The sequence below is a fragment of the Pipistrellus hanaki genome, assembly GCF_964339955.1.
Source record: "Pipistrellus hanaki genome assembly, chromosome: 10".
NCBI classification, from domain to species: Eukaryota; Metazoa; Chordata; class Mammalia; order Chiroptera; family Vespertilionidae; genus Pipistrellus; species Pipistrellus hanaki.
This window is the reverse complement of record NC_140512.1, coordinates 29,830,463-29,855,508: the sequence shown is the minus strand read 5'-3', so window position 1 is coordinate 29,855,508 and position 25,046 is coordinate 29,830,463. Positions and strand designations below refer to the sequence as shown.

The 25,046-nt window shown below is 35.4% G+C and overlaps 2 protein-coding genes across 3 annotated transcripts in view; one reads left to right on the top strand and one right to left on the bottom strand.

Annotated features, from left to right (window-relative positions):
- The window catches only part of SGCE (sarcoglycan epsilon), a 126,734-nt gene that overhangs the window by 80,024 nt on the left and 21,664 nt on the right, over positions 1 to 25,046 (top strand). The window lies entirely within an intron of this gene.
- The window catches only part of CASD1 (CAS1 domain containing 1), a 38,334-nt gene continuing 24,227 nt past the window's right edge, over positions 10,940 to 25,046 (bottom strand). For both annotated transcript variants that reach the window (XM_084896666.1, XM_084896665.1), the window contains exons 11-18: positions 24,135 to 24,254; positions 22,974 to 23,130; positions 21,550 to 21,629; positions 19,222 to 19,323; positions 16,523 to 16,663; positions 15,953 to 16,030; positions 14,684 to 14,776; positions 10,940 to 12,431 (exon numbers count right to left, since the gene is read on the bottom strand). In XM_084896666.1, coding sequence (XP_084752792.1) covers positions 12,165 to 12,431; positions 14,684 to 14,776; positions 15,953 to 16,030; positions 16,523 to 16,663; positions 19,222 to 19,323; positions 21,550 to 21,629; positions 22,974 to 23,130; positions 24,135 to 24,254 — 1,038 coding nt within the window. In that variant the 3' untranslated portion in view covers positions 10,940 to 12,164. The remainder of the gene's footprint in view (positions 12,432 to 14,683; positions 14,777 to 15,952; positions 16,031 to 16,522; positions 16,664 to 19,221; positions 19,324 to 21,549; positions 21,630 to 22,973; positions 23,131 to 24,134; positions 24,255 to 25,046) is intronic.

Here is a 25,046-nt window from a genome sequence, read left to right as displayed (position 1 = left end):
GCAGAATAGCTAGCTCAACGCCACCCCTCACCGCCTTGGCTTTCCCCTTCCATGTGTGCTCTGCCAACTATAATAGTGAAGGTTCCTACGTCCATCCTATTTTATGTTTCTTTGTGATCACTTAGTGCGATGATTTATTTTCCTCTTTCCTGACATGCTAGCAGTCATCCAGGTTTTATTTCTCTTCTTCTGACGTAGACCTTTTAGACCTGCTTCTGCCCTTCCAGACCTTATCTTTCCTTCTCCCCTGAGGGCTCTCATATTATCGGAATGGGACGTGCAGAAGGAGCAGGCATGGGATGGGAACAAAAAAATGAAAATTGCCCTTTGCTTCCCGCATGGGGCGTGTACACTCCATTTTTGGCAAGGTACTGGCCTCGAAAATACCAGCGGAGTTAGGAGACACCGGAGGGCTGGTAAGCCTCTCTCTCAACATGCTGGTCCTCTTTAACATACCAGGGGGGAGATGTGGCGATAGCAGGAACGGGAATGTGTGCTGGCGCCAGGCCGGGCCCTGTGGCGCCCTTCTTCAAGGTCACCCTCCTCCATTATTGCTTTCTGTGCATTTGTTTCTGAGAAGGGAATATATTCCGATGGCTTAATACCCAAAGATTCAGAAAGAGCTTAAAGGGAGAGAGCGAAAAGTTTTATTTTCCTGCACAGCCCCTCATCCGCCTCATTGTCATGACTGCTCCTCCACTGCCTGTAGCCACGTTCACTAGTTTTTATGTATTCCTCCAAAATTCCCACACACAATGCAAAGAAATAACCATGTATGTTCTCAATCCCCCTCTCAACCTAAAATACACCACGCTATCCAGGTTTCTGTACTTTTTAACAGACTTAGCAATGTTCCTCAGAGATCTTTCCCTTTCGATGTGTCATTTCCGTGTTCTTTGTCACCACAGCATGGTGTTACATGGCAGGAGGGCCATGTCATCAACGCCCCACTCTCTTATTAGTTTCTGTATTGATCCACCATTTCCTCGTTAATGAGGAAATCCGCCATTTCCTTATTAACGCGTTCCAACCATTTACTATGACTAATATCACTAGTGAATAGCCTTATTTATGACATTTTCTACCAATAGGAGTATCTGTGTAAGTTCCCAGATGTGGGACTACTGGGCCCTAGGGTATGTGCATTTTAATTTTTATATTTACAATAAGATCGCCCTCCTTTAGGGACCCCAGCAATTTCTACTTTCAAGCAGCCATGCGCCCATGCTTGTGTCCTGCAGCCCCACAAGCCCAGCATGTGTTAGGCGTTTGCTTCTTGCCATGTACTTAAAGGAATTAGTATTTTTATTTTTGTGAACGGTTTACTTGTACTGCTTGCCCATCCGCCCATGGGTGGCTCCTTTCTCACCGAGTTAAATGTTTGGGAGATTAGCTCTTTGTCTGTGATATGAGATAGGCAAATCGTGTTTTGCACTCTGTCTTTGCTTTGCTTATGGTGCTTTTGCTTTGTGAACAATTTTCTTAAAATATATTATAGAGTGGGATAAAATAAACTGATGAACTAAATAGACCCAGAGATATAGAAACATGGAACAGACTGTTGAATAGCAGAGGGAAGGTGAGGGTGAGTAGGTGGGAAGAGATCAACCAAAGAACTTGTACGCATCTGTGCATAACCCATGGACACAGACAATAGAGTGGTGAAGGCCTGGGGTAGGGGGCGCGGACAGGCTAGAAGGGGTGCGGAGGGGAGAGGGGACATATATAACACTTTCAACCATAAAGATTGAAAAAACAAAAATATAAGGTGAGGCAAAAGTAGGTTTACAGTTGTGAATAGATGAAACAGAATTTATTCTTGTATTCTAGTTTATTAATTATTGTATTGTTTTCTCTACTAACAACTGTAAACCTACTTTTGCCCCACCCTGTACTGTCTGCTCAGAGAGACCTTTTCTGGCCTTTGCATTGAAGGGGCCTCTTTAGCACTGCCTTCTCTTAGGGCATATGCAAAGGGGGCAGGAGGGAAGTAGTGTAACCTCCTATCTTGAGCGTCTACTCAAAGCTCCTCCAAGTTCCATCTTGCCACTCTCTCTCTGCCCAGGCTCCCTGCTCTGCCCCAGGCTGCAGATTGGAAGCTCAGGGTTAGAGCCTCCTGCTTCTGTGTGTAGGGATGGGTTGGGGGTTGAGCTTTCACTCTTCTTGATCAGGTTATTTCTGAAGGGTTAGGAACACTGAAGGCACAGGAAACAGGCATTTTCCTGAGCCCTCCAGGAACAATGGGGCATTGACACCACAGTCTAGTGCACATCTGATTCCTGGTCCAAAAGGAAGCCACTTGTCCAGGCCAGCTGCTCTCAGGGCAATAGCCGACGCTGTGGCAGGGAGAAGCAAGTATCCACAGAAGAGGGCACTGCCCTGCCCTCAGGGCAAATGTGTACCAACATCTTGAGGCTGTGGCCTGGCATCTGATCCTCAGAGCAGTAAGCTCCAAAATGGAAACAAAGTTGACCGTTAGGGAAGGAATCCACAGATACGACTAGAATGGTTGGGAATCTTAGCAACGAAAGCATTGTTTCTAGGGAAGAGCATGGGCTGAGGAGAAAGAAGATAATGTCGTGGGAACAGGAGGAGAACTCTCAGCCTCGTTTTTTATGAACTGTGGTGAACGGCGAACATTTGCTCGTGGGGCATTTACGAGCTACTCAGGGTAGGCCTCTCTGGCTCCTCCTGACTGGTGCGGTCTGAAAAAACACTTATGACCACCACACGGCCTTGTTCCAACAAACGATGTGAGACAGCTCACAGATAGTGAGCTGGTCAAAATATAGCCAGATAATATCCTCTGAAGTAAATGAAATGGAAAAAGGGGCCAAGAATGAGTAAATAATCCAGACCAAAGTGCCTGTTCTCAGAGATGGAGCACAACTTTAGGTCTAGCTTTTTATCAGCAAACATGAAAAGCCAACACAGTGTCCATAAGATAGTAGCAAATGAACTGTGCGGGAGAAAGACAAATACGCCGATACAAAGTCCAACGTGACATTATCCTTGAGAGTCATATAAAGAGGCCATTGTGCAATGTAATCCACATTCTTCGAGTTGACACAATAACGAATTTCATAAAATGGCTTTGTAGCGTGCCCTTGATGCTGACCGATGGCTTCAAACCAAAGAGGAATTCTAGGATTCTGTACTGAAGATAAACGTACAGATGGACTTTGCTAGCTGTTAGCCTGGCTTAATTATAGGGTATATTTTAAAGGATCTGAGGAAACGATAAAAAGCACACAGAAAATCCTTACTGTTCCTTTATACGTACTGTTTGCTACAGCTGATAGACATGAGGTAGCTTGGAGTACAATACTGAATAGCCTACACCTTGAGGTCAGTATTCCAGGGACCTAGGAAAAAAGTGGTCTTCATAGGACATTGAACCAGTATATGAGGGACATCTTTTGGGAGAAGTTTAAGGGTCCAATAATCAGTAGTTTCTGAGGGAATACTCTAGAGCTCGGCCAAGATTTTTCTCTAGGAATAAAAAAAAATGAATATGCACACTTACACAGACAGATGGGCCATTTAGTTTCCAAATTTCTGCTCGGTGTAACTGAGTGTTAATTAATATTAGTCTGGAAAATGTGTAAGGAAGGCATAACTAAACATAGGGGCCATTAAAAAATCTTCCCCAGCTCCTGAAAAGCATCCATAGAAAGCTCCGCTCTGAGTATGGTGATTTCCTGATGTTCTTCCAAGTTAAAGTATTTGCATTCATAATGAACATCAAAGTATCTGAATGAAGTGACTTTCTGTATAGAATTAATCGAAAGCTAGCTGAAATTTGGAAAATATTAGTATCTTGTGTTCCTACCTTCCCCCTAAACTCTTAAGAGCTCCATATATACTCAGCATATTAAATTTTTGTCAAATACTCATGCTAAAATTTTTTTCCACTTGTATTTTTTCTCTATATCTTTTGGCAAATTGGTCTTACTTTTTTTATGCAATGGAATGTAGCAGTTCTGGTTTTACCTTTTGCTCTATCCCTAATGAGTCTTTCCTCATTTGGAGATAGTCACATACGTTTTCTATTTTTGTATTTGACAACTTTAAACCCATTAATCATCTTAAATGTCTTTTGGTATATAGAGTAGGAAAGGAATTTACTGCCCCCACCTCCATTGTTAAGCAAATGTCTCTGAACTGAAGAATATCTCTACCTTTCACTAGTAATGTGAAATCAAATTATTACCTTATTTTAATATCTTCTTTTAATTAAAATGTTTCTGTTTCCTATTCTATTAACCTATATATTTTTGCATCTATTATTCCACAGTTATAATTAGATACTTGTCCAATATCTAATTGGACAAGTCCTACCCCTTACATTATTCTATTTAAATTTTTCCTTGGATAATCTTGCCAGGTATTGTTTCTTTATAGTTTTTCGCTTTAAATTTATTTTTATTGATTTCAGAGAGAAAGGATAGAAACATCCATGATGAAAAAGTATCCATCGGTTGCCTCCTGCATGCCCCCCTACTGGGGATCAAGCCTGCAGCCCATGTCTGTGCCCTGATTGGAGGCCATGGGAATCAAACCATGACCTCCTGGTTCACAGGCTGACACTCAATCACTGAGCCACCCAAACGGGCTCCACTTTAAGTTGTGTAGTCTCTGAGAAAGTGCACCAAGTACTAGACCCCTCAGACTTCAACAAAATGTTTTTAATCACTTTTTATCTTCTGAGTGATAGTGTCCTGAAGCAGGGGTGACATGGAAGGAGGCAAGGAGAGAGGAAGGTGGGTTCTTAGTTCTAGTCTGCTCTCTCCACACCAGAGACGCTGTCACCATTTAATTCCTGGTTTACCTGGGAAAACATCTTGCCACTCAGCCTATCTAGTGTCACAGAGGAGAGGCTATTTCTTTTATTAGCAGGACTTTGACCCTATAAATTATCAAACAAAACAAAAAACCAGACTGGCCTACTTATGACGAAAACGTACAATAAAAAAATCAATTATTTACTGTGAGTAGATAGGAAGCAAAACAAAGAGGGCTAAATATTTTAAAAAGTTTTAGATATAGAATCAAACTTCATTTTTATTGTATGATGGCATAAGCATTTATACTATTGGACAACATACACATTTATACTATTGGAGATATTTTAAACTGAAAATAAAAAACAAAGGGAAATAAATCTAGTTATGCCATTTTTTTCTTCTTGGTTTATCTTAAATTTGGAATAAATGTCTTAATACAAGGTTTTTTTTATTAAGAAGTAAAATGGCAGATTTTTCATTGAGATGTTCAGTACAATTTAATCTTTGAATCCTTTAAAAACAAGGGGTATTTGATTTGTTTCATAGTCCCCAAAATTCTTCATAATTATTACTTTTGAACCTTGATAAAATACCAGAATAACATTTAAAAAAAATATTTTAAGGAAACTATTCTTAACATATATGTAGAATTCAGGTGTTTCAACTTTTGTCGTATTCAGAGTCTGGTACTATTATCTATGGCATTTCCATAACTGCCACTTGAGTCTCATTTTCATGAAAAGGTAAAAGAGTGTTATTAATTTTTTACAAGAATTAAAACCAAAAAACTTTTCTAAAATTCAGTCTTCAACCCCACAATTTTGAAATGTAATTGACATCACTTCCTTTTCTGGATACTATTTTTTCCCATGAGAAAAATGAACCAGAATACACTTTGCCAAGTAAGTTTTCCCAAATAACAATTATCCTAAGAATGAAGAACAAATTAGGTCATATATTTTATTCAGTCACTTTGAATGTCTTTACAGACAAATATTCAAACTGGTAAGATGGGGTGTATTTTCAATCAAAATCAACTCTATTTCAGTCTTTGCAATTAAGCTAACAAGGTCATTTTCTCTTGAATGATGTGAAAAATTCAATCTCTCTCTTTAGTTTCAAAAGTCTCTAGATATGGTGCCACCTAATCTCCTATCGTATAGCAGGCTCCCATGTGGCATATCTAAATCATCATGCAAAACATTGATCTGTCTGTAATACATGTCACAGAACACATTCAGCTTGTATCAATGACTATATCCAGAATGCATTCTACTTTTAAAGTTTTATATAGAGTAAAGTCATTCCTAGGGAATGAAATGAGTAGACCTGAGTTTCTTGTGAAAAATCGCTAATTTTAGTTTCATTTTATAAGTCCAGGAATCATCATAATAGTGCTTTCTGTTATATTTATTAGTTATTAACTTTATTGATATTATTAGCCTCTATCAAACTTTAAGATTTTTCTCAATCCAATCAATCATTAAACCATTTCCTTATAATGAACCTGACATAGGTGTGTTTCTGAGTTACATTAGAATTCTCACTGAAAGCCCAAATAAATTTAACTAAAGTTATTGTTAATATCTGGGCTCCCACAAATTATACTTTTAAAGTTCTCAACCCTATCTCCATATACTAAGGGAGATAACAGTTTTCCCAATTAGCCTTCTATTTTCAAAAGATTATTTATTTTTGGCATGTAATTTTTGCTACAGTCAATGGATATGCTTTTAAAACTTACCATCTGTTAAATGTTTTCATGCATTTTTCCACTAAAATATATATCTGAATTTCACAGCATGAATTTAAAAAAAAATTATTTAAATTCAAGTCTTATTGAAATTTCAGGCTTTCATTTAATACATTAATATGATTTTACATATACTGGCACTCACATATTCATTTCTGTGTGTTTACTGGCAATTGTTTCTAGTGCTTATTTCATGTCTCTTTTCAAAGTAGTATTCTTTGACATAGTCACACTTTGACTGTTAAATACGGGAGTACTTTTGATTTCCACTAGAAGTACAATCTTTCTTTTTTAATATACATGTCTTTCTTGTTTTATCTTTTTATCTTCCTGCTTTTGATGGTGACATGAGTCCAAAAAAGTAATTTTCTACTATAAGAAAAATAATAGTGTAAATGCAATGGCACTTTCTTGAATAGAGCAAGAAAATAAGTGATAGGACTCACAGTGAGTTAAAGACTTATGCTCTACTTGGTAGGCTGGAGCTCAGCTCTGCTGGCAGTTACTATCAAGAGAGCAAGACCATCACCCTGCTGAGAGCCACTATTCATTTACCTGGCTACAGAAGTGGGTTAAAAATTTTTAAATAACATTATATAAATTAAAATCCTAAATACCAAATAAAGTATATCTTTAGCCTCTCGTCCAAATGGCTAAAGAAAAGAAAAAGTATTCAATATTTTCCCAACTGCCCTCTCATCTGCAGGGCTGCTAAACTGCCTTGAATGGTGTTGGTATTTGACAATATTTTGTGCAGTAATCATTAATTCATTCATTACAGCAAGTAAGTGAGGCATTGTTCTAGAAGCTGGGGATACCATAGTGAATAAAACAGAAAAAATCCCTGTCCTTAGAAAGATTCTGTTCCAATGAGGGAGAAGATGAAAAATAAAAGGCACATAAGTAAAAGTATGTCAGAACTATGGAGACAAATAAAGCTATTACAGTGATGCAGGAAAGAGCTGGTAGTCTTTTGGAACAGGGTGATCACATTGGAGCTGTCAAAGTGGTTGAATTATTGAATTATGGCTATATTTTGAAGTTGAAGCTGACAAGATTTACTAAAACATAAGATGTGTGAGAGAATAGTCAAATTTTTAAAGTCTGAGCAACGTGAAGGATGTAATTGCCATTTATGGAGGAGAGATTGTGGGTGTTCTCATTTGTTTTGGTCAGTAGTAAGAAAGCTTAGTTTTCGTTTATTCCTGTTAAATTTGAGTTGTCTTTTAGATAGTCAAATGGTGATATAAAGTAGGCAGGTGGTTATTGGAGTTTGAACTTCAGGGAAGGGGCTCAGGCTGAAGATATAAATCTGGTAGTCATCAGCATGAAGTCATGTGACTAGGTGATACCATGTAAGGTGCAAGTGTGGAGAAGGTCTGAAGACTGAGCTTTGGGATTTGCAGTTTAGAGGCCGAGGGTGGGAAAAAGACCCAGGAAACAAGACCTTGAAGAAATGGCTACAGAGGTAGGGAGAAAACAGGAGATGGTGGTCTGAAAGCACAGCGAAGGAGGATGGTTGATAAAGGAGGTAGTGAATCAATTGTGTCAAAGACTGCTCACAGGTCAAGTAAGGTGAAGACTGAGGACTGAGAACCTGTCATTAGATTTAGCAATCTGGAGATGCTTGCTGATCTTGACAAGAGCAGTTCAGGTATGTAGAAGAAGATAAAGGAGGCAGCAGCTTTGGGAAGGCAAGAGATAAGGGAATTTTGTTTTTAAGATGGGAGAAATAAAGCCAGAACCTCTTAACTGATGGTCTTGATCCTGGGGTTGCAATCTTACTGAGGAGATTGAAAAAAAAAAACAAAAATAACAAAATAGTGAGACCAGGTAATCGACATTAGAATAGTTTAAGAGGATTATAAAGTATTGATTTCACAGAGAAGGTGAGTTTAAATTCTGCTTAAAAATATAAGTTGACTTTAGGTAGATGAAAAGAAATGGAGCAAAGTGGGCGGGGGGGGGGGGGGGGGGGGGGAGAAAAAAAACCCCAGTATGACATTTGAGCAAGATTGGCCTGGATGAAATTCAAATTAAAAAGTGGTGGGTGATAGACCTGGAGAGCTAAGTTCTGCCTTTATTATTTTGTCGATGAAGATAAGAGTTAAATAATCACATCTCTGGTAGCCCTAGAATTAACAATTAAAATGTTATTAATAATTTTATGATTATTTTTAGCAATTTTTAACTAGAAAATTCTCTCAAATGTCTTCTTAATAAGCACCAGTAGGTATTAGTGAAGTTAAAGCTAAAACAACTAGATGATTTAAATAGTTACTATGAAGCATGGGGGGAAAAAAGTTACTCTACACATGATAGAAACACTTCTTAAGAACCACAAATTTCTTTTTTAAAGTGTTGATTGTATCCCATTTTTTTTTGTGCTCTGGAATGGTATTTTATAAATAAAATGTAAGACTTAAAACTAATCTATTATATATTTTATAGCTCATAATATCCCCAACTCTTAATTTTGGAAAAATTACACTACTTTATGGATGTAAGTAACTTTTAAGGAAGTTTTATGATATTTCTAATTCATATCATGACACTAGAAGAAATTTCATGAAAGGCAAATATAAAGTGCTTTTCAACTATGAGTTATCTTAAAAAGCTTTCACCAATCCTCAAAATCATCCTAAATATTACCAAACTTATTATTTAGAATTTTTAAACAGTTGTCAAGATTAATCCTGCAGGTAACTAACCAAGTGTTTTTCTCCAACAAGAAAAGCTATTAGGTGGAGCCAGCTGAGCCTGCCAAAATTTCTATCATGTGTAGGTAAAACATGGTAGCGTATTAGCGATTTAATACTGTTCAACATAAAAATTCCAACTGGGCTCTCCCAAGGTTTTCTAGATTGGTAAAAGTTCATATCTAAAGGGGGAGGGACAATCTAAAGGAAGTGGCATTCTCCTGGGAATGTGCACATTCTTTGACAAATTGGTTTTTATTAAGTATCTATTACATGGAGGTTCTATCCTAGGTCCTATGGTTTTATTTAGCCTTAATGGTTCACAATCTAGTAAAGATATGAGTACAAATAGATGTACTTATCATTAAAAATTTTACCAGCCTTAAAAGCCCTATGCTAACATTTGAAATGATTAAGCTTACTTGTGGAGGGAAATAAATCTCCCGTCTTTAAAGTTTTAACTGGTCAACTTGTTTCACAACAAAATGGTAGGGCATAAAAGTCATTTTATACCAGCACCTCAAGCAAATAGTAGGATCTAGTTTGTAGGTATAGTGAATGGTTTTAGGTGAAGGCTCTGGGTTTTTAAAGCTTTGTGGCCTATCCATAAAAATGGGAAGGTTTGTCAAAGGAAACAGGGAAGGATTGGGGTAAATTTGAGGCAGGTGAGTACCTTTTAGGGCCAACAGTAGAGTTTTCAATGTGATTTATATGATAGAAAATCTGAGTTTAGAGAACCTCTGTGGTTTTATCTCAATTTCAGCATATCTAAATATTGTTAAACATCTTTTCCTAAAGAATGGTATGACTGAGGAAAGCATTTAGTTAGTATCTGAGTCAGAGCAGAAAAAATATGAAAAACCTATACTATATACAGATATTATCATTGTGGTAACTTCCACCATATTAACCTTTTATCCATAAAAACTCATAAAGAAAATGAATAGAACATATTTTAATTCCAACTGCATTATATTTTAACTATTTTATATAACTATATATAAAATGAAGCAGTGGGGGATATTAAATAAGAGCATGTGATGAAGAAGCAGGGTTTACCAGTTAAGCTTTAGGCTTGAGTTCAAAAAGGAGAGAAACCTATTCATTCTTAGGTATCACTGTTGGAGACAAAAGTGCTTCCAAAACCAGAAATACTGATCATCTTTCTTCTTCAATTGTTTCATCAGGAAGAATCTTTTTCAGGTGACAAAACTTACAAGCTAAATTAAAATGCACTCTACTCATTGGCAAGCCACACCAGCAAGAATAATGTGATCACAGTACTTGGAAGTTTTTGATTTATAACTATACTATTCTCTACTTATAAGGCTGCGGTCTAGGAGGCAGAGCAATGAATCATTACAACTGTCTATCTGGGAAATGTCAAAGATTAAGTAAGGGCAGAAGAAGAGAGAAAAGAAAAGAACACACATTTCTGTCTTAGAAATAATCCTCAATTAATGAGAAGATATCACTAGCACATAAATCCAGTGCTAAAAAAATATTAAAATTTTAAAATCTTCAAGTAAAACTACTAATATATCATAATGCTTAAACTTCCTGAACAGATTATTCTCCAAAGCTCTGATAACTCAGTTATTCCTTTTTTAACTATCACACTGATCTACACTGAGTTTGAGAAAGCATATTTAAATTGAGAAAATGAATTAGACATTTAAATCAATCATTAATGGATCCAGTTTTTAAAAAAAGAACACACAGTTTAATTGATACTTTGCCATACAAAAATAAGCATCCACAGAACGTTTATTTACTGTTTAAATTACTCCATATTTCATATACAATGAACAGAAAATATGTTTTACCCCACACATGATAAGAGCAAACAAGTGCAACCTTTCAAACATTAAAAGTCGGAATAGAATCTGTACAACAGATAAATAAACTTATACCTCAAACAGCTGTAACAACACCAAACCAAGCTAACCCAAACCAAAACATATATTGTCCAAAGTCACCGGTTTACTTAAAATTCTACTGAAGGTCATTATCTCAATCGTAACAATGTGAATCTTTACTAGACTGCACAAGTTTAGATTGATAAATATTTTTTAAAAATAGGAGGGAGTAATAAGAAAAAAAATGATTATAAAGAACTTTCCAAACATTGGAAATAATATACAAAATTAGGGGAAAACATATTAAATGGATCCACAGGGTAACTAGTATTACACTGATATAGCTTAAGGAAAAGAAACAGGTGAATGAAAGAAAATTTGGCCTTTTTATAAAAAGAAGTAATAGCATCAACAATGACAAAACCCTTTAATGGAGCCTAGAATAACTGTGAGACCAAGTGTACAAATATTTAGGCTTGTATATCTGAGAACCACAGTTAGAAAAAAACCATGTCAGGAAACGGCAACAGAACAAGAACATATAAATTAACGGCATACTGTTCATCACTCCACTTCATTGCAATATGGCAAGAAAACAACACTGTAGTCATTCTGGAGAAAGTTTTCAATGAAGTAGGAATTACCACGATGAATATCAGTGTAGACAATCTTATTATCACAAATTTAGTAAATATCAAAACAGTGTGACACTAAACTAAATTATCTATATATATATTTTTTTTACTGGAAAGGCAATTACTTCCCTGCCTTCACATGTAACTTAAAATCACTTATAAATGGAAATATAGATCCAGTAGAAAAGACTTTTCACATGCAATCTTCTACAATGCATTCTGCTTCATCAATTTTTTTTTCAGTATTTCACATTGAATATGTACATTTTCTATATGTTCAACCATACACATTCAACAGACATCACTGAGCTGTCCTCTTACTGCACACATTTTCATTTACCTATACAATTATATCTCAAGATGGATGATTTTCTCCTCTAAGCAGGCAACAGTTAGCTTGAAGAGTTTGAGTATTTTAAAATTTTAGCAACTTAATATCTTGATTTATCTTGAATGGATGATAAGATGAGGAGTCCACAAAAAAATGCAGCTGTACATGCCAACCTCTTCAATAGAGATGAGTTATCTTTAGGAATAATGATCTGTGCAAGATCATTAGTGATCTGAGAAATTTCATGCGCCACACAAACGAATATGAAAGTGCTGACGATGATGTTGAGCATGGGGTTTCCAGGTATGAGTACTAAGATGCCCCTCGTGTCTGCTGCCAGCCATATGTGATATTGGCAAGTAAATAGCTAGGAGGAAAAACATTTCAAGTTAGATACGTACAGAAGGTCCATGAATATAACACAGTTTTTCCTAATTTAAACATCTGATAGCATTATTACGTTAGCAGACTTCTCCAAAACCTTTCAATTCTGTTTCACTGCTGGTTCTGAAAAGCCCACTGCAGAGTCTCAAAGTCCCGAAGAAATGAACCACTGGGACCTTCTAATTTACAAAATTCTTTGTATGGCATCTGTCTTTGCAAGACAGTTGTCTGGACTCTTGTATTTAGTCAGACCTCAAGTAAAGAATGACTCCTGTGTGCGTATGTGTGTGTGTGTGTGTGTGAGTACCTAACTACAAACCTTTGTGTGTCCATATATGTATATATTTATGAATGTTTATGTAGGTATAGATTTTCAATGGAAATAGCATAGTGTTTAAGATGTTCCCATGTTTGCTATGCATGGATCACATTCATAATAGATCATATTCATATGTTTCTGAAGTGTATTTCAAGTTCCATGAGTATATATATTAGACGACACCACTATTTATTTTTATTGTGATTACAAATGTGGTTCTTTCATCACAGTGCTTCAAAATATCAGAGTAGAAATATGCTTAAGATACTTCAACAAATATGAAGACTATGACGTTTCTATATTTTAATAGAAACACTAAATAGTAAATTAATTCAATTAAAGTTTATAAAACTCTCATGCTTTAAATATTAAGGGGCATACAAAAAAAATATTCTACAGTCCACTGAATGACTTGGTAAGTCTCGCATGATCAAGATTTTTAAATTCTATGAAATCTGATACTTAAAAAATAATAGAACATTTATTCAAGAACTCAAAAGGGACATTCATTTCCCTATTTTATTTTAGTTAATCCTCACAGGAAGGTATTTTTTATATTGATTTTTACAGATTGGAAGGGAGGGAGGAGGAGAAGGAGGTGAGAGAGAGAGAGAGAGAGAGAGAGACAGAGGGAGAGATATGAGAAAGACAAGTTGATTGGTTGCCTCCCACATGTATTCTGACTGGGGCAGGGGGACAAACCTGCAACCCAGGTACATGTCCTTGACCAGGAATCGAGCTCTCGACCCTCAAGTGCTTGGGGCTGGTGCTCTAACCTCTTAGCACATGGGCCAGGGCTTATTTCCCTATTATAAAGACAACAACTAAATAAATCTTATACTAAAAAATGTATCTTTTAAATAATCATATGCTCTAAAATTTATCTTTTATGATCACAATATAAATTCTGTTTTAAAATATTCTGTTTCAAATACAGCTCAGAATATTGAGAATGTATTTCAAAACCTACTTTAAACTGATTTTGTAGATTAATTTCACATTAGGTATTATACACAGAATGTAATGTTTTAAAATTTCACCAAAATTTCCAATTATAAGGATGCATTTTATTATGCTAAGAATTATAACCATATTTAACCCTTTGCACTCCGAACCATTCTGGACATTGGCTACCAGCTACTCGACGCTACTTTGCGGCGGAGTGCGTTGAAATAACTCAATTCCCCGTAATCACTAATAAACTGCAATGTCCCCTGAGAGGGGACATCTGAGTGATATGCTAGAATTCCGATGTCCCCTGAGAGGGGACAGCGGAGTACAAAGGGTTAATAACGGAGATGAACAAATTAAAATCCTCTTAGCTGATTTCATTTATATCTATTTCACTTTTTTCTCTCCTGATCTCAGCATCTTGGTTGTACTTAAAAGCTCAAGACAGTATAAAGAACACTGTGAAAGTCATCTACGTCTAGTCATTTAAATAAAGCTGTAAAAATTACATATGTTACTGCTTTTGAAAGTACTCAATTTCCTCCCTATAATTCCATAAGTAACATAGCTTTGATTGAAAAAATGTCAGGTTGCCCTGACTGGGTTGGAATATCCTCCAGTACACCAAAAAGGTTGAAGGTTTGATTCTCGATAAGGGTGTGTATAGGGGGCAACTGAATGATGTTTCTCTCTCATATCGATGTTTCTCCCCTCTCCGATCCCTTCCTCTCTATAAAAATTACTAAAAACATATACTTGGGTGAAAATTAAAAAATAAAAATAAAAGCATGTTAGATTTACACATACACACATATATAAACACACAAACACACACACACACACACACACACACACACACACACATATATATATATATACACACACACACACACATATATATGCACATAAACATATATATTTAACACTTGGCTGTGTAAGACAGAGCAAAATATTAATGTACCAACCTCTAATGAAATTTTTCCAAACCAAGCAAAAAATGAACTGTAAACAGAACGGGCATATCCAGGAATATTCCTTATTAGAATAAAGGCTAAAATCTGAAATAAAAAACCACAAAGGTAAATAATCTGTTTATTAAAAGAATTTTTGCTTTCCTTCAAGTCTTAATTTATTCTTTATATTCTTAAACTTGATACATACAAAATACTTTCCCCCCAATTGATTAGCAAGTTATTTTTGTTCTAGAATGTATACATACTCGATTTTTTAAGCATGTGGTCTGATACTGCATACCAGTGCAGATACTAGGTAGTATATGGTTGAGCGGTTTATTTTATGCTTATTAAAAAAATATATATATGAACCCACTCGGAGGCTCTTTGTGAAGAGGGAGATGATATATTTATGTGGCAAAATTTACAAAAGCTCATGATATAGTTTTGCTTCTTCCATAATAATCCTAGACACTCTCCCTGCGGCTCTTTGCTGGGCTACTCGTTTTTCAGGCCTTGGCTTAGACATTGTTTTCTCCGAGAACCTTGCTGTGACATCAAGATGGGTTAGGAAGAAGTCCCATGGTTTCCAAAGCACCCAGTTAATCACCACACTACCACAATGTCCATGAATACCTGCCAGCAGAGGTGTCTGCAAACATGTAAATCTGATCGGAATTGTCTCTAGCCTCTACCCACCTCCGTCTCCAGCACACACTGACGAATGTGGTATATGCTCCTTCCTGCTGCCTGCTGTGCCTTCCTCCCTCCAAATCAGCTGAGATTTCTCAGGGAAATCATCCCTGACCTACACTCCAACCCCACCTAGGTAATATCCCCTCATGATGGTCTATTATTGCATCATGTACTTCTCTTTATAATTATATGATTATTATCTGTAATGGAAGAATGTAGGCTTGATAAGGATATAAAGTATGTCTGATTTGGTAATCACTATATCCTTCACCATAATATCTAGTACATACTGGAATCAAATATTTGTTAAATGATTAAAAATTTGTTAAAAGCAAATACGATAAGTACAATTAACATTTCCTAAGTGCCTATTAAGTGACAAATACTGATCATTTCCATACATTTAATAAAACAACCCTTTTAAAAGAGATTTTAATATCCCTGTTACAATAAAGGGAACTAGAGCTTAGAAAGTTTAAGTAATATAACTACATTTTAAATAGTTTGATCTCAAATTTCTTTGCCGCTAAAGATGGTGTCCTTAACAAGAATTAAGAAACAATTTCTTCAAATCAAGGTAATTACCTGTACCACAGAAACAGATGGGTGGAGCTCATTGCACTCGGCTTTGTTCTTACAACTGCTAGCCCAGATGGAATAGGTCTAAAACAAAACAAAAAAATACGCGAATAGGTTCACAAACACAGTTAGGCCTTAAAGAGGCAGCATTCTCAGGAAATGCTGACGTTTTCTTTATCACATTATGCTTCATATGTGAAGTAAAAGCTTCAGTAAAACTTCCCCCAGGTGTTCTCATCACTGGTTTGGTGTCTCCACTGCCCAGACATGAAGCTCAGAGAGGGGCTTTGGTCTGTGCTGTTCTGAGAACAGTGATTCCTAGGCAGTGGTGGCTCTTCGTGTCAAACACCTTACGTTATAGTTCTTCCCAAATTTATTACAATTTTTAAAATTCCTATTTCTCTTAGCTTTCAGTTATTCTTCAATTTAACAGAATTTTTGTTCAATTGGAAAACAAAAATAAAAAGAATTTTTAAATATTTTATTTATTTATAGGTTCAATTCCTATCTCTTAAAGAAAATTTTGTAAACCAATTAGGATGTTGGAAAATTAGAAGATTAAATTTTGAAACTTACCAAGAAAGAAACTACTGAAATAAACAATAGAACATTTGAAATTTTGTTTGAAAAAAGAGGTTCACCCTTTCCTTCAGAAAGGATTTGACGCTTCTGTAAAGTCAGATAAGTGAAAGCAAACAACATTCCATGAAAGACTACCTGAAAAGTAAAGAGAGAAAAATTTGTTTTAAACAGCTACTTTCCAATGAGTAGCAAAAAATGTGGTAAATTATAAAAAATATGTATAAAAGTAATTAAGTTAAAAGCTTATTTTTCAGAGTTTCTAGATCTTAAACTTCAAGGGTAAAACTTCAAGCAATGAGATAAAGCCTATGATTGCTACAAACTATCAGCAAAGGAAAAGCCAAATCTCTTGTAATGAGACAAACTGGCTCAAACTGAAGAAATAATGCAAGTGAAGAAATGATGAAAATTTAAAAATGTTAATATAAAACTATTCTGAATGCATGATAAAATTTAATTGTACTCATCCAAGATAAAGCATCTTATATTGGTACTTCTTTCAATAGAATAAGGCACACGACAATAAAACTACCAAGTTCATATGTACAAATAGGAGAATATGCACATAAGAGTGGAGAAAACATGGTGAATCAGAGAGCTTTCTTTTTAAATAAAGACTTGATGTGAACTACCATATCATAGTAGACTGCTCTAGTGAGGAAGTTGAGAATTTAAAATTATTTAATGAAAAGACCTTTGCAAAGCTTTTTATTAATAACTAGAGGCCCAGTGCATGAAATTTGTGCATGGGGGGCGGGGCGAGTGTCCCTCAGCCCAGCCCTCTCCAATCTGGGACTCCTCGAGGGATGTCCGACTGCCCATTTAGTGGGACTAAAAGGCCAGTCGGACATTCCTCTGATAATCCAGGACTGCTGGTTCCCAACTGCTTGTCTGCCTGCCTTCCTGATTGCCCCTAACTGCTTCTGCCTGCCAGCCTGATAACTCCCTAACCACTCCCCTGACAGCCTAATTGATGCCTAACTGCTCCACTGCCAGCCTGTTTGCCCCTAACTGCCCTCCCCTGTGGGCCTGGTTATTCCTAACTGCCCTCCTCTGAAGACCTGATCCCCTCACTGCTCTCCCCTGCAGGCCTGGGTTCCTGCCAACTGCCCTCCCCTGCAGGTTTGGTCGCCCCAACTTCCCTCCTCTGCCGGCTTGGTCACCCCTAACTGCCCTTCCCTGCAGGCTTGATCACTCCCAACTGTCCTCCCCTGCTGGCCATCTTGTGGCGGTCATCTTGTGTCCACATAGGTGCAGCCATCTTGTGTGTTGGAGTGATGGTCAATCTGCATATGTCTCTTTTATTAGTTAGGACAGAGGCCTGGTGCATGGGTGGGGGCTGGCTGGTTTGCCCTGAAGTATGTCCCGGATCAGGGTGGGGGTTCCCTTAGGGCATGGGGCAGCCTGGGCGAGGGGCCTGTGGTGGATTGCAGGCCAGCCATGCCCCCTGGTGACCCAAATGGAGGCCCTGTAATCTGGGGTTTATTTATCTTCTACAATTGAAACTTTGTAGCCTGGAGCAAAGCCAAGTCTTCTTTCTGCTCACTCTGTGGCAGCTGCCATTTCTGTTGGGATTTATTTATCTTCTATAATTGAAACTTTGTAGCCTTAAGTGGAGGCCTGGGCTGGCCAGGATGTGCAGAAAGCTTGGTTTCATCCATTGCTGAGGGCAACCCTAGCCTCCTGCTCTTTACAGCTCTGTGACTGCTGCCATTTCTGTTTGGATTTATGTATCTTCTATCATTGAAACTTTGTAGCCTTGAGTGGAGGCCTAGGCTGGCAAGGGCAGGTGGGAAGCTTGGCTTCCTCCATTGCCGGGGAAACCCAAGCCTCCCTCCTGCTCCCTGTGGCAGTAGCCATCTTGGTTGGGTTTATTTGCATATTCACTCCTGATTGGCTGGTGGGCATGGCTTGTGGGTGTAGCAGAGTGATGGTTAATTTGCATATTACTCTTTTATTAGATAGGATTAATACATGGTTTTGAAATGCAATGCAGTTTATTGGAAAATGCACAGTAATGGGAACCAAGCAATGGGCCAGAAATAGGCACCAAGAAAACATTTGTTGAATGGAAAATGGGATAAGTGAAAGAAGGGAGGAAAAGGGGAAAGAGTAAACAAAGGGTATTTAATATTTATCCAGTGTCTATTATTTAACGAACACTGTGCTGGATGTTTTACATTTTGTTGGTCAACTGAATGAATCTTAACCATCCTTCAAGATTAAATTCATGAAATCACCCATGATACCACTCTTTCTTCTTTTCAAATTTCTATCTCTAATTTCATACTGCATACCTAATACCCAATTATAAGTAGTAATCTTGGGTTTTAAACTAGATTTTAAGATTTAGGAGCCTGGAGGTATGTCTTCTTTCTCTAATATAGCCTTTATCACACCGACATTAGAGAATATATTGGGACTCAACACATATTGTGAATGGCTGAAGCATAAAAGTATATGCTGGATCACCTGTAAGTCAAAATTATAACTCAAAGGCCACTTTATAGACATTTTTACTGTATTTTTCTGCTAATATACATGCATACCCTTTCTGTGCTTTAAAAAAGCAGAGAAATAAGGCTGTTTTGACTTAGTATATCAACATGTTTCCTTATTCTAAAACTAAGTAAAAATTTAAAAAAATTCCAAATAATTTTTTAAGAGTACAATATGAAATGGTAAATACATACGTAACGGTCTAATCTCCATCTGAACCACCATTCATATACATTTCCTTTTAGTTCAAAACACTTAGACAATGGCCAAAGAGAAAAGATCTTCTCAAATGCACCCTGAAAAAAGGAATCCAGGAAACAAATTAAAATGGTACAAGTTAATACTTGTTTTGCAAATCATTATAAATAACAATTTTCTAAAGTTAGAATTATATAAGGATCACTCACAGTTTTTAGGTTTTCTTTATTTAACTTAAAAATATCACTTCATTTGAAATTCATTTAAAAAGAAATTTATTTTACTGATGGCTAATAAAGATGACAAAAACATTTTTGTTAATTTACTTTTATTGAGTATGAAAGGATACTGAGACTGAAAATTTTGAAAAGAACAAGCTGGTATTTGGAAAATTATTCCATTTAAAAATTTAAATCTAGTACACAAAACAGCTAATATTTACCGACCAAAACACAAAAAATACAAAAAGCTTCAGCCAATATGCTATAAATATCCTAAGAAATGATGGTTAAGGTTAAAATATAGCTTTTCTTTCTCAAATGTCCTTAATAATCTATAATTAACCATTTAAGTTCAAAGAATCCTCTGAATTAGTCACCTTAATCAACTGGCAAGTGCCATTACTAGTTTTTGAAACAAAGTTTACAATTTTACTCTAGTGAAGTTAGTGAATTGTGCCCCTATATTAACCTGACAGCCTTGAAAATCTGAGAATGTAGAGGCAGAAGTCTTGGGTACATTCCTGCACATTAATGAAGTTTTTCAAAGAAGGAACAAAAACCTCAATTTCCAGACTTAAGAATGACGACAAACTCTATTAAGGAAAACTCCATTATTAGACCTAATTCCACAGCATAAAAATGTCTAACATTACAATTTTTTAAAAGACTAATAAAAATTAAGAAAAATATGAAAACAGTATTGTATTTTAGGTAATGCTGAATGCTTAAGTCAGAAAAGCTTTATTATCTTAATAAAATATAATAATCTCCTTTTAATGACAGATTTCAAAATGCTTATAGATTGTTAAAAATGGGTCCTATCTGTGCCTCAGTATATTTAGGGTAGTTCTTAACAAAATTTTCAATATAAAGTACTTATATATCATATATGCAAACTATATGAAATACAGAAATACGACTTAACAGGTATATAGCTATTAGTATGGTCACATGTATCACATATATATATCTATAATGTACAACTTTATTTCTGATTAAAATTTTGTTTCTTATATGATCGACAAAGAAGTATTTATGAGCATTCATTATGTGAAAGACACTGGGCTATTTTGGACTATGCACTTTTCTTCTTGTGCGGAGTAAACACTAATCCAGGGTAGGGGAAACCTTCTTAATTCCTCTATTGAACCTCTGGTCCACCTTCCTTTCTCTTCCTCAGATGTACCACGAGAATGTTGGGAATTTTAATGAATGACTATTAAGTAGTTGTTGTAATTACTTGGCTTATAATATTTCTTTACACATTTGTTTATTATTTCATAGATCTTCTGCAAAAAAACCTTAGAGGTGGAGCAGAAATATAAATGCTTTATTTCTAAGTATGAAAATAAGTATGAAAGCCTACAAAACAAGGAAGCAAAAAACCAGCTTTATAGAAACACACACACACACACACACACACACACACACACCCCTTATATGGCATTTGTACCTGATGCAACTAGGTACAAGACAGAGTTTGGGAGACAGGAGTAAGTTGTGCAGAATATGTCACAACTACAGGCATTCAAATTAAAATATTTTGTTTATTGTGCTGCCTAAACGTTATGTCCGTGTCATGGACTGAGCAGCAGGTAGCAGTTTGCCACCCTGCTGAAGTAGCTGAGAGAAAATGACCAAACTTTTAATTAAATTAAATATACTACCTATGTACAAATCCCGTTGCTCCTAAGTTGGTTTTACTAACTGCCAAAATTTTATTCTGCAGTTATGGAAAAATCAAGTAACATTTCGATGCAATGAATAATGCACAAATCAAGTTGCAAATTCTGTCAAGAGAATTTTGATCTCCACTTAGAGTAGTGTCTTAAAAAGGCATTCAATAAACGTTTGATTGATCAAGTAAAATGGGTTCTGAACAACTGCCAGAGGAAGAGCTTTAAATTGCTCTTACAACAAAACAGGGGTAACAAAAGTGGGTCTCAAAAGATCTACATTGAGTAGTCAACTATGGAGTGACACTTTTATTACAGTCATTAAAAAAATGAAGCTAAAGAAAAGCTCTGAGTCTTCTCACATACTTTAATAGATCTGAACTCTAAAATAAAATAGAACAAAATATAAACTAAAGGCTATACAAACCTGAGAATATGCCAAAAAACATATACATAACAGCAAGAAGGCTAGTTTCAACAGTAAACCAAAATGCCAGAAACAACTTCCTAAGAGAGAAAATATTTATTAAAAGTTGTTAATTTACATAAGAAAACATTCAATACTATTTAATGTATTAATACGTTGCATAGTTCTTAACATAACTAAAGGCTTCTTATAAGTTACACAAAATACATCTAAGCAATGTAAGTTACAAGTAGGACAAAAAGGAAAAAAGGTAGAGGGTCCTTGCTAGGAATGAGGCTACAACATACATCTGATATCCTATATACTCACTATTCATCCACTATAAATATATTTAAAAACAACTCCTGAATTCAGTTGTACCTGTTCATTATTGAAAGTTACAACAAAATTTGGAACAATATGTTAATGTAATTTTAATAATCGTGTTGAATCTAACCTAAGACTGCTTAAATATTCAATTTCTAAAGAGAAAGCTTAAGAACTCTCTAATGGACTAGGATTTAACCATAAGATATATTTTAACATATACATGTTTTAAGTTATATGCTCCCAGTTTATACACATTGATTATTCATTTGATTAATATTTTGAGTTTATGTCAAGCAGTTAAACCACAGAGGCTGTCAAAAGACACTAATGGACTTTACGAAAGGCTGGAATTCAACTCTTTCCCTGAAAAATCATTTGGTATTAAAATGAAAGGCAACAGAAAATATTTTTGAATTACAATACTGGGTTAAGTTAAATACATTATCAAACATTTTAAAATTATTTTTCCATAAAGGAAAAGTATTTTAATTGTATGATCTTAAGGAGGAGGGGAAGCATTAAGTTAATGATTGTGGCCTCACTTTGAACACTACAAGTGACTGGCTATGTGAAATTTAAAGATGACAACCTTTTGGACACTTAGGTTTCCTTATATGAAAAACAAGTTGACAATAACTGCTTAAGGATAAATTATATTAGCGCTTTTTAAAATTGTTTGACATAGAAAGGCTTTTTTGCAAATGAATGTTTATTAAAAATCTCAATATATATAAGAAATCAAATAAAGCAGAGTTGTCAAGACTAAAGCAGGATGTAAGGGGCAAAGAGCCCTATTTGGCTTTCCTTTCTCTCTCATAGCTCTCTCCATTCTGGCTCTGTACTGTTTGAAACTGTTGCATTAGTTAATAGATAAAATGGCTTTGAAAATTTAAATTTAAAAAAGACATAATATAAAAACTATTATTCTATACTATTAATATTATTTCAACTAGTTATCTGCACCATTTTAGAAAGTTTTTAAGAACAAACTTTCAAAATGTCAATACTACACATAAATTTTAATTGTTTCATGTCTCAATAAATAGCCTTTAGCAACTAAAAGGAAATTTAGTACATGAACATATTTATTAACATAAGTAAGAGAGTATATTTACCGTTTGCTTTTTTTTGGATTATTTGAGGCCACAGTGCCAAAGTAACATATATGACCATGAACCATACTGTGACCAAGGGGACAAAGTAATAGAATTGATAAGGCCGATCCATTACTATACATAACACCACTACCAGGAAATTGAGACGAAATAAGACCTATTAAAGAGGGGAAAAAATGGTTTTCATTCCAGGTAATTCATGAACAGCAAAGACAGATTTCTGACAAAGTATAAATGTTTGACACTAGAATAACAAATGTACAAGCATATTTTACTAATCCCTAAAATTATATTTGTTTTACAGTCATTGTAAAGAGTTCAATATAAAATATTTATGCATCGTTATATTAACTAAATCCCAGCAAAGCACAAGCCTGAGGTGTCCTCTGGCTGCAACTGCCATCGTGTTAAATGTTAGGGGGGGAAAAATCATAAATCTCATGTTAGAGCTCATTTATAAGTGGAGATTAGATTACCTCAAGAAAAAGTATCCATTTCATCTCTATTTGATGTTGATTTACCCCATTTGGGATTAAATTGAGAGTTGTCATAGATACAAAATGATATTACTCAAATTAAAAAGTATCTTTGGGACTTATATAACAGTCATTTCAGACAGTGTGATGTCATTCAAAGAACAAAGAATTGGAGAGGTTGATATCAGAGCTGCCCCACTTACTATGTTACCACTGGCAAATTATTTAACCTCTCTGAGCCTCAGTGTCCTAGTCTGTACATGAGAAGATCGCAACTCAGGTTTGTAATGAAAGATAAGTAAAGTAATGTTCAGAAATTTCCTAGAATAAGGTAGAAACTTAATAAATATTAATCCTCTTCTTAGAGAGAGAGAAGGCATAGGCTATAATAATAATTCCAGGTAACTGTACATTTCTACAAAACTAAAGTAAATCAGCAATGTTTTCCCTTGTGTACCAGTGCTTCTATTATACATACATCTAAATTATATTTTCCCTTCCCTCAGTAATAAATTATTTATCTCTTAATTATTAACCACAGAACACAGAAATAACACAATTTTAAGTGCCATTTCAAAACTCAAATTATTCATGGTCTTATAATGACAGTATTTATATTTTATCAACAGACAGGCACAAAAGCATGTTGAACTGAAGAAAAAAAAATAACTGAATACATTCCTACCTGACATACTCTATGGATTCCAAAGTCTCCCTTGATCCAAAAATATGAGAAATGCCCATAGCCCGTCTGAAATAGATATGCAGCAACCAAAACCCGAACGTGCATGTACACAGGCAAAAACTGTTGACAAAAACAGATATGTAAAATATATGTTGGCACTAACTATACCTTGAATTTCTATAATTAGCACTTTTAACCAAGATAATGGATCACAGTTATCATTTGGTATTATCTCAATAAAAAGATTTATTCTCAAAAGTTAGGCATTCTAGCAAGAGTTAAAAAATGTAGACTTTAGAATCAGATAGACCTAGAGTCAAATTCTGGTTTTGCCACTTACTAGTTATATGACTTAAGTCTGAGTCTTCTAAACTGCAAAGTGTTTTTGTGAGGAATGCATAATTAATATAAAAGCACTTTGCATATTTCTTCCAGTTAGAACTAAATATATGATATCAAATTATTGTTGTTTAGGATGTACTGGAATGTATTAGAATGCTAGCTTGGCAAATGATTATAACAGAATGCCAAATTGCCTGCATCCATTTATGATCCAAGTCCTTTCTGGAATCACTAAATTGAGGAACTTAATCTGCCATTAATTTTGTTTTGTCTTTTTTTTACACTATTATCACCCTTTAATATGTCAGCAATTAATTATGTCCCTAAGTGGCATTTTCTTAAAACCATTTTTTCCCCCTCAAATTAATTTAATCTTTTTTCATGTCAGAGATATTTTTAAGATTCAATATGCATCTCCAATTACATTTTTATAGAATTTGCCAAATTCATCCTATAAATTCTGAACTGGGCTTATAAACTAAGTTTAACTATCCTTGTCTCTTCTTGCTCGCATTTCTGACCATCCTGGCTTTCCCACAGCTGCATGATTTCAATTGGTCCCTTCAGCTG